Here is an 11,077-nt window from a genome sequence, read left to right as displayed (position 1 = left end):
ATTAAAATAGAGTTTACAGTAACAAAATAGACATTTGATTATTATCCTAATATTTAAAATTTTAATTATTTTCGTAATATTTAGGACTTTTAAATTAATTACATTCTATGTTAATTTTTTTATTTGATTTATGTAATGTATTATATTATATTTGTAAAAGAAAATCATATTCTTAGGTTTTGCAAATTCACGTTAGGACTCCAAAGCGCGTAGGACATGTGCCTTGAGGTTTTAAAATTTTTTGTTTTTGTTTTTTTTATATAAAGTTATTATAAATATAAAACTTTCAAAAAATATATTTTTATTATTTAGAGCTTATAAATTTTTGTTAATTTTTACATTATTTTAAAAGTTTATTTTTATTAATATACAAGGGTACACCAAAACTTGTAATCTTAAATAAGTATTGTAGTGTGTAAAATCCCTTTTGAAAAGAGGAGATTGTAGGCCTTCTTTATTTCGGGTCGGATAAACAAGAAACCTAAACATTGAACCGCTTTCAGCCACCATTCCCGCCGCTACCTTTCTCTATTTCAGAGAAGAGTTTACAGTTGAAGAGACGAGACAGAGACGAAGAAGATGGGGAAATTATCATACATGAAGCTGAAAGGAAGCCAGAACTTGAGACTCCGTCTTTTACTAGCGACCCTTTCATCCAAATCGATTGTTATTGAGGATATTCGTTCTGAGGCTACTTGGCCTGGCCTTCGTCCTCACGAGGTCTCTTTCCTCCGCCTCCTTGAAAAAATCTGCGATGATTGTGTCGTTGAAATCAATGAAACTGGTAAAAATTATTCAGCTTCCGCCATACCATTTTCTGCTCATATCGTATGCTAAAAATTGATTCTTTGAACCTGTTGTGCTATTTTTGGGCAGGAACAAAACTAAAGTATAAACCAGGAATTATAATGGGCGGAAGGCATTTAGTTCATGATTGTGGTGTAAGTCGCTCCATCGGCTACTTCTTGGAACCGTTGATTGTCCTTGGTATGTTTGGGAAGAAACCACTCACCATTCGGCTCAAAGGTATGCCCTTTACCCTCTTTTTGATCCGCCAGGCAGTAACTTTCTAATTTATATCATGGAAATCATCACAATTTAGTCTAATTTGCAAAACAGTAGCAAGCAGGGTACCATGTTTGTCTTGATTGGAAAGTGAAAGTCCAACTATTTAGATGGACATGAGGTGTCTTTGGTAGAAAGATTATGTTCTCCTTATAAGATAAAAAGAGCTAGATTATGTTCTAAATGGAGTACCTTGTGCTTACCGGATATTGAGAATAAACCATTTCACTGGGTAATTAACAGCATATCTTTTGCTTTATGTAGCTTTTACATAGGAATGGATGTTATGATGACCTATTTAAAAGTGAATACATGTGATATCAATCCAATTCCCATGATTTAAAATCTATGTTGCGCAAACTCTCCAAAATATTTCCGCACCTTTGTCAGATCCTTCAAAAATACACTACTTTTGTCGGATCCGACATGCACCCAGAGACATTTTCGGAGAGTCCGAGCAATATAGTTTAAAATTCATGAAGCGTCATCAGGGAAAAGGAATGTTCGTATAGCCATTCTTTTGCTTTGGTTGTTTACTATTGTAAAGGATAGTGCACTAAAACTCGGGATAAAGTATATGGAAGGAAATTAGGTACTAACTACTAAGAGGGCGCTTGAACTGAGGTATCATTTTATAACTAAGATTTATCCAAACTAACACTTAATTGGATTAGTCAGTCTGGAATGTCGAGTATGACATCTTATCTATTTGTGTAATTTTCATACTGTAATTGCTACAATTTCTATCACATGTTTTCACAATTTTGCAACTAGGATGAGTTAAAGGGCAGTAGTATTTGAGCTCCAAATTTTACCTTTGGTGCTCCATTCCCCTTGTCACTACAGTTTATTCCTAAAACATCCTTGAAACATTTTTCTTTATCTTATCTCCTGCCCCACCTTTGCCTGCTTCTATCAATTTTCTCATTTTCTGCTGATGAAACCATCGTTCAGTTGTCTCTGCTTCCTCTTTCTTTTTGTTCCAGGGAAGATCTATCATCTCTTCCATGCCCTTAAGTCGAATTTGGACAGGAATGGTGCTGGTGATTGGCAACATGCCTTGTGGAGATTCCAGCTTCACCTAAATTAGAAACATGACCAAAGAGATCGGTTCCTTCTGGGAACCATATTAGCTTCTAGTTCCATTTCCTCAGATGCTGCTAATCTTCTTTGTCTTCAACCAATCAATTTCATCCAGGATTACATGATCATATACATAATTGCTATTTGATGCCGAGGGAATTTTTGCATACAAATTTTGAGTGAAAAGGAAAAGTGCTATAGAAATGACAAACTCTGAATTCTTTTATGAATTAGATGACTTAGAAGATTTCTAGGAAACAACAAGAAAGAGATTGGCTGCCTGATGTGAGTTAGCCGAGGAAATAGCAAATCTGTAATCTTGTTGGTTGCTGTTATTAATCTTAGCTCTGCCATTTGGAAGGAAATTGGCCTGTTTTACGACTGCTTTGGGTGGTGGCTCGATGCAAGTTGAGGACATAAAATGGTTGATAGAGTTCTTAGGCTGAAGATAGCCATGTTATCAAAGTAAAATTGCTTGGGTTTAGCAGCTCAAGAAGCTTTAACTGGAGTTCTAATATCTCTCCCCTAAATAAGATGTGGATTGCAAAGATTAACCCCCAAAAGTACTGCAACTGGTTCTCGCTTCAATATTTACAGCCTTTGGACATTAAAATCATTGATTTCCTTGTAACTGAATGTGAGTTAGGAAATCTGAATCAATTTATGGACTTTCTGGAGGTGTTAGGAGGGGGAGAATAGTTTGCTGATGTTTTAATTTGGGATGTTTTTCTGTACCTTTTTTGTACCATCTCGGTACCTTAAAAATAAATTTTACCTTATATAACGAAGTTAGAAAATGCTGCAATTATTTTAAGAATTTGGTCATTATCTTAAAGCTTGAAACAACATTTTCAGGGATCACAAATGATTCAAAGGACCCATCTATTGATACTTTTCGATCAACTACTTTGCCTGTACTGAAGCAGTTCGGAGTCCCTGCAGAAGGATTGGAACTGAAAATTGAGAGTCGGGGAGTTGCTCCTAAAGGTGGTGGAGAAGTACTTCTTTCAGTTCCTATGGTCCCGAATAGCTTGAAAGTGAGCTTTTTTCTCATTCACTTCATTGTTTTGTATTCTGTGGCATCCAAACGCCAATCAGTCAGATTTGACCAATTTTTTTGGTGACCGCTATTATACAGGCTATTAAATGGGTTGATGAAGGTCTGGTGAAGAGAATTAGAGGTGTTTCCTTTTCAACTAGGGTCTCTGTTCAGTTTGAGAATACCATGATACATGCAGCTCGTGGAATCTTGAATCCTTTGCTTTCAGATGTTCATATCTTTACAGATCATAAAGCTGGAGCACAAGCTGGAATGTATGATCATTTTGTTGATATCTCACATATGCTATCTTTTTATGTAGTAATAAACAATCCAAAACATGTTTTAATTCGGACTCTGCTGACTACATCTGAAGATCGACTTTGATTGCAGGTCACCTGGCTATGGAATTTCTCTAGTTGCAGAGACTACCTCCGGTTGTGCTATATCTGCTGATACTACAGTTTCTTATGCAAGAGGAGAAGATGATACAGACTTAGAGGATGATAGGAAAGATCTGATCCCTGCTGAGGAAGTTGGTGAGCAAATTGCTTCTGCACTACTTGCGGAAATTAAACAGGGGGGAGTAGTAGATTCAACACATCAGGTGTGTAGAACTTACTGACAACGTTAATCTCTTTATGAGTTCTAGCTGATCATACTTCCCTCAAGCTCCTCGTCTTACCAATCTCTTGTTTGTGTGTATATTAACAGGGACTGCTGTTTCTTCTATGTGCTTTGTGTCCGAAAGACGTTTCAGAAGTTCGGGTTGGGAAGCTGTCGCCCTATGGAATGGAAGCACTAAGGCACATAAGAGACTTTTTGGATGTTAAGTTTGTCATGAAATCTGATGCCTCGACGGGAACTGTCACTATGATGTGTCTTGGCTCTGGATTTCAGAATTTATCCAGAAAAGTATCATGATAAAGATATGGCATAATGTGGTGGAGTTTGGATCGACATCGCTTCAATTCATCAACGGGTGGTTTTCACTTTAGAGTGAGAATTCAGGCACGATGTGTCACAGGCTCCAATTTTGATGTGGTCGCTAGTTGTAATGAGCATAAAATTTTGCAATGTAACCTTGTTATTAAATACTATTAACATTAGTATTAATATCAAGTAATACTAGCATTTCAATTTTTCAAGTAATACTAGTATTTAATATTACATGAAATATTAAAAGGTCTCAGCAATTTACTTGTTTTCCTTTTAAATTGTCTATATTTGGCGGACTATATTAGGGGTTATACACTTCCCAGTTCCCACTATAGTTCGTTCATTATCCTAATTAGAAACCTTTTAAAATAGTTGATATAATTCTATGTTATATGGATTGTTGATGCAACATCCATTACTTAAGATTCAATTAATAGGAGTAATTAAATTGCTATATGTTGTAAAATAAAAGCAATTTAGTAAAACGTGAACAAGACATGTTGTTATGAAATAAAAGCAATTTAGTAAAACATGAACAAGAAATAGAGATAGAGAGAAGGACGAGATTTTCTTCTTCAATTGTGTGTATTTTCTTATCTATTACAAGGCCTTTATATAGGCATGAAAAGTGAAGAAAAATATGTCATTAAGCATAGAAATATGTCATTGAATATGTCATTAAGCATTTGAGAAGATCATGGAGGAAGAGTAGACATCCACCATAATTTGATTTTTCTTATAACACTCCCCCTTGGATGTCCATAGATAATGTGCCTCGTTAAAACTTTATTAGGAAAAAACCCTATGGGAAAAAAATCTTAGTGAAGGAAAAAGAGTACACATGTTTAGAAATACGCCTTTTGGTTGCCTCGTTAAAAACCTTGCAAGGAAAACCCAGTGGGACAAAACCTTATAAGGGAAAAAGAATACAACGCGTATTAACTCCCTCTGATGAGAGTATCAATTCACATCCTTGAGTCTTCGCATCCCAATCTTGTACACTAGTTTCTTGAAGGTTGACGTCGGTAGAGATTTGGTGAACATATCAGTCATATTATCACTTGAACGGATCTGTTGCACATTGATATCACCATTCTTTTGAAGATCATGTGTGAAAAATAACTTTGGTAAAATTTGCTTTGTCCTATCCCCTTTATGAATCCTCCCTTCAATTGGGCTATGCATGTTGCATTGTCTTCATACAAAATTGTGGGTAGTTTGTCATACTTCAAACTACATTTGTCTCGAATAAGATGTATTATAGACCTCAACCATACACATTCTCGACTTGCTTCATGAATAATAATTATCTCAATATGATTAAATGAAGTAGCCACGATTGATTGCTTAGTCGATCGCCAAGATATGGCAGTGTCTCCATATGTAAACACATAGCATGTTTGAGATCGAGCCTTGTGTGGGTCATATAAATACCCAGCATCGGCATAACCAACAAGATCGGGACTGCAATCATTGTCATAAAATATCCCATATCGGTAGTCCCTTTTAGATACCGCAATATGTGTTTGATTCCATTCTAATGTCTCCTTGTAGGAGCAGAGCTATATCTTATTAAGACATTAACTGAAAAAGTTATGTCAGATCTTGTAATGTTAGAAAGATACATTAGTGCACCAATTGTACTAAGATATGGTACTTCGGGACCAAGAAGCTCTTCATTATTTTCATGAGATCGGAATGGATGTACTTTATCCATATATAATCGCTTTAAAATTATTTTAGTGTATGCTGATTGATGGACAAAAATTCCATCTTTCATATACTCAATTTGTAGACCAGGACAAATTTTGGTCTTTCCAAGATCTTTCATTTCAAATTCTTTCTTTAAATAGTCTACTGCTTTAGGAAGCTCCCTAGGAGTTCCAATGATATTTAAATCATCAACATACACGGTGATTAAAATAAATTTAGATCCGGATCTTTTTATAAAGACACAAGGACAAATTGAATCATTCGTGTACCCTTCTTTCAACGGGTACTCACTCAGGCGATTATACCACACGCGCCCTGATTGTTTCAATCCGTATAAGGATTTTTAAAGTTTTATTGAATAAATTTCTTGGAAACCTTAATATGCTTCAGAACAATTTAAATCCTCAATGATATTTATTATACGCATATCACATTTTTCTTGTATTGCCAGATTAAAACCTGAAATGGCGACATCCACCACAGGAGAACATGTTTCTATATAATCAATGCCAGGATATTTACAAATTTTCTTGTGACACAAATCGTCGTTATGTTTATCGACTTGACCTTTTTTTTTTCCGCACAAGAACACATTTATACCTCCACTGGCTTTATACTTTCAGATGTTGGGACTATCCGTCCAACTTCATATTTTTCAGGTGAAATTAATTTTCACTGCGTATTTTTCATTTGGCCAATCATTTATCTGTCCAAATTTCATGACAGATTTGAGCTCAAGATCCTCGTCAATATTAATAATATTGAGCGCTACATTATATTAACAATATCGTCAAGATCATTTTATATCGGTTCTACTATTACCCAATAAAGACATAACTTATTGAAATCTCTTTATCTTATTATCTTCAGGTACATGAGCCTCTCCCATGAGGTCTTATGAAGTGTTATGTCGTGGTGCTCTTCTAGAGCACTTGCCTCCTTATTATGACCATCTTGAACATTTGCTCCTCTCCTTCTTCAAGGAGTTTTATCTTTGAAACCGATTAGTCTATTATGCTTCATGCATGCCATAGACTCTATTCATTATGAACTTTATTTTATTTGGAACATTAGCAGCTGAATATGACATTTAGTTTTGGGTCAGCAAATACGCCTGGCAATATTTTGCAAATGAATTATCACTTGAACTTCAAGTTCACATTTTCTCGTACGAGGATCTAGATGTACTCATAATAATTCATTACATGCATTACTTTTTCAGCTGCCCATTTTCTTCCCCTATTGTTGGGATTACCAACAAATATCCCTAGCCTTATTTGGGGATCTATCTTTGTGCATTGTGGTGGAACAATTAAATCATATAGCACATTCATATTTCTAGATAGAAATTATTTGGTTTCTGACCGTGAACCGATTGTGATAGGGAGAACTTATCATAACTTGGCTAGATGCGTAAAAGTATTGTTGTATATTAAATAATATATCACATTCCAAATTTTATTTTGGCAATTTTGTTCTCATTACTAATGGTTTAGATATAATTGGAGGCATACAATTTCTGCTAAACCAACTTGGATTTAAACCAGTATTATCAAGATAAATCATCAAAATTTATATTATGGAACTGTGCTCTAATAATTTGAGCAATCAATCTTGCAAAAGCCAAACTGCAAGTTGATAACAAATGCACATGCGACCATAGAATAGATGCATCTATTAAAATCATATAATAGTAAACGGTCCACATGGAAGGTGACTGGGCCCATATTTCTCACCTTTTATTCGTTTCATAAATCAAGGGATTCAATCCCAACCTTAACTGGTATATCATGAGAATAAGCAGCAGAAGAGAATTCTTGAAGAATCTTATATTTCTTCAATATATGCCAATGTAATTCTCAATTAAATTTTCGCATCATAATTAAACCGAGATGGTCAACCGGTCATGCCAACTAATATTTATTTCAGTAAACCTCTAGTTTACTTGTGGCTTGTGATTGCATCATCATGCTTATACTTGTGTAGTACAAATAGAAGAAAAGTCAGGTAACATTTTATATTTACCCGGTATGATTATAGTAATATAAAGATATTCAATATTTTTTTCATTTATAGTTTCAATATGCTAACCACTTTGGCTAATATATTTGTAAATCAAAATATTTTTTTTGACACTTACTACAAGATTAATGTCATGAACAATTTCATTCATTCGGGTAGTAACAAATTAGTTCTTTCAGATCTTTTAACTTCTTTTATACTACAAGATCTTTTGTCACACCATCAATATATATAATGAATGTCTCCTTCACAAAGAGAATCATATCATAATAATTGTCATGTTCAAAATCATCATAAGCTAAATAATTTCTTGCTTTAATTTTGCTTTTAATAACTTTCATAAGGCTTGACAAAATATTTGGCGTATCACATGTATGCGACCAATGATATATTCATGTAAGTACACAATAATATTCATTATCTTTCTTTGTCTCAAACCCCCATTAGAGGTGAGTTGTAGTATTTATCCAACCATGCACTAGTACATTATTATGCATAATCTTTATCACATATATATTTTCACATTCACTTTCAGGAATGAGTATGCATTCTCAATGTTTATCACATGTCATATTCTCTTCAAAGAATGGAGTATAATCATACAATGCGCTTTATTTTATTTTATTTTTTTTATACTAATTTGATAGTAAACATTGTCTTGTTCTCCCATTTTATAATTATCATAGTGATAACTATTATTATTTTGGCCTTTCGCACGCCCACATTTATTTTTCAACCACTTGTATTTATTTAGACTTATCATGCACTGCTCTCACATTTACTTCAAGAATTGAGCAAATCAAGTGGGACAAGCTTTGGAATTAAATGATGTGTATATAATAGGAATTGGCAAAGGGTGTGTTTTTGTCTAGTTAGATTGAGATGCATATATTGGAATTACAAGGACTGTTAGGCCATAATACGTTGGAACTTGAATCCAGCGTCTTTTTATCAACATAGTGCGTTGGGACTTGAACCCATCGTGTTACCCTCAATCTTTGGCATAATAGTCTAAAATTCACTAGGACTCGCACTCGAGCCTTTAAAATATTATTATTTCATAATTATAGACATAAGTAAATTAATTTTTAAGAAGACATATATAACTATTTCAATCTTGAAACAATTTCTCTACAACAAAAATGCTAGTTAGGATATATGCCATTTTTTTAAATGATACAATCACTTTTATATTTTAATAAATTAATTAGGGGAAAGATGCAGATAGCCTATAACCACTTTTATTTCAAAGACTATAAGAACTTCACCAAAAAATTCAATACGGAGGAATGAGCCTTATGTTTCCAGCAAAAATATTTAAGGCTTAATGCATAACTGTGACTATTATAAATTATAACTATAATGAGTTTATATTGATTGTATATTCGAATGCCAAATTTGTAAGGTACTGTAAAATCGCCTACATATTTGATAATTTTGCTTTCAATGAAATACATCATGTGATGGTAAAAATATTATTACTAAATTACCTTAATAATTATCTATCATAGTATGTAAAATGTCAGAACATATATATACGTTGGAATATTATATTTGTCCTATAAGAGATGTGGCAAATAAAGACGTACCTTTCCAGTTCTTTATTTCAGTGGATATAATTGAAAAAAATATTTTAACTAAATACTGCACATAAAACTAATGCAAAGATATGAAAATATGAATGGGTTTAGATGGATGTAAAATTTATCTTTGTATTATCATCCAAGATATTTTTCATCGTACTTGATCTCATTGTCTGCTTATAATTTACATAATCTTGACGTAGAAGATCATGAAATGAGCAATTCGTGCTGATAACGTGTTATAAAATAAAAGCAATTTAGTAAAACATGAACAAGATATGTTGTTATGAAATAAAAACAATTTAGTAAAACATGAACAAGAAATAGAGATAGAGAGAAGGAAGAGATTTTCTTCTTCAATTGTGTGTATTTTCTTATCTATTACAAGGCCTTTATATAGGCATGAAAAGTGAAGAAAAATATGTCATTAAGCATAGAAATATGTCATTGAATATGTTATTAAACATTTAAGAAGATCATGGATGAAGAGTAAACATCCACCATAATTTGATTTTTCTTATAACACTATAAACCTTTTCTTTTTCAGAATATTTTAGATACTTATTGGAATCAACCAAATATTCTACTAGTTTAATTTGCCGGTAGGTTTAGTAACCACCGACTTGTCCTACTAACCTTGTTTATTCCTTTTGAAAGGTTCTTTCAATTTGGAAGTCATTTTTTAATTATAAATTCGGTAAGATAGAGCACCTTTGCAGTCCCAACCTCACATTTTAAAACAAGACAGATAATATTTAATTAAAAAAATTTGCATTTGGTCAATCGTCCAATTTCCTTGAATACTCAAAACAAGATGACAAGATGGACCATCAACTATGTTATTTTAATATTTATTTTTTCCACATCGAATTGTCAATAAGTTTTACTCAGACGACAAACAATAAGGGTCGTTAGGTAATATATATTATGAAAAATAATATATGTATTAGTTTTGATATTATTATTTTTTTGTTTGGTAGTATTTTTTAATCTATGTATTAGTTATATACTCTATTCAGTACTATTCTTATACATAACAAACTATATCATTAGTAATACCATGAGTTTTAATTTATGGATAAGTATGTATAAAGATAAAACTATCCTTTCAAAACCTTTTTCAAATCCATTCCAAAGAATATTGAGAGTATTTTTGTAAGCAAATAATTTTTATGCAATACATGTTATTTTTAATACACCAAATTAAAGAAATAATCCCAACATAACTAATTCATGTATTATTAATCCCAACATTACTAATATGCCATACTCAATATTATTCTTATACAAGGGTCACAATCCAACTTTCAAGAATTATTGCGTTGACTATTTGTTTTTTTTAAGCATGGAAGATTGACTCTAGACCATTAATCAATACTTTGATTAAATGATTAAGTCCCTGCTCCTAAAACCCTTTCATTTAGATCCGAAATAAAAAGAAAGAGGAAGGTAATGGTGCCAATATTTGTCTAATCTTTTTTTTTTCTCCTTCTAAATCCTTCTGAATCTTTTCATCCAGAAGTGGAGTACTAAGACCTAAGTATTTCATTAGCTTTTCTTTGTTCCTTTTATTTTTGGGTTGTTTCTCATATATCTTTTATCTTTTATAGAAGAAAAAGGAAACTGAAACAAG

The 11,077-nt window shown here is 32.8% G+C and overlaps 1 protein-coding gene across 1 annotated transcript; it reads left to right on the top strand.

Annotated features, from left to right (window-relative positions):
- Positions 1 to 429: 429 nt before the first annotated feature.
- On the top strand, positions 430 to 4,391 carry LOC107807500 (putative RNA 3'-terminal phosphate cyclase-like protein). The gene is made up of 6 exons (XM_075235105.1): positions 430 to 784; positions 877 to 1,026; positions 3,004 to 3,185; positions 3,287 to 3,462; positions 3,581 to 3,794; positions 3,902 to 4,391. Exons 1-6 carry the CDS (start codon positions 580 to 582, stop codon positions 4,109 to 4,111), a joined length of 1,137 nt encoding a protein of 378 aa, XP_075091206.1. The 5' UTR covers positions 430 to 579; the 3' UTR covers positions 4,112 to 4,391.
- The last annotated feature ends 6,686 nt before the right edge of the window (positions 4,392 to 11,077 follow it).

The sequence above is a fragment of the Nicotiana tabacum genome, chromosome 17, assembly GCF_000715075.1.
Source record: "Nicotiana tabacum cultivar K326 chromosome 17, ASM71507v2, whole genome shotgun sequence".
Classification (NCBI taxonomy): Eukaryota; Viridiplantae; Streptophyta; class Magnoliopsida; order Solanales; family Solanaceae; genus Nicotiana; species Nicotiana tabacum.
This window is presented reverse-complemented; position numbering and strand designations above follow the sequence as displayed.

What these genes read in the sequence shown, in the direction of transcription:
- LOC107807500 (XM_075235105.1), top strand. Translation starts at nt 580, where the DNA reads ATGGGGAAATTATCATACATGAAGCTGAAAGGAAGCCAGAACTTGAGA. An exon ending in CGTTGAAATCAATGAAACTG is followed by an intron (nt 785 to 876) that starts GTAAAAATTATT and finishes ATTTTTGGGCAG; the next exon opens with GAACAAAACTAAAGTATAAA. An exon ending in GCTGGAGCACAAGCTGGAAT is followed by an intron (nt 3,463 to 3,580) that starts GTATGATCATTT and finishes CTTTGATTGCAG; the next exon opens with GTCACCTGGCTATGGAATTT.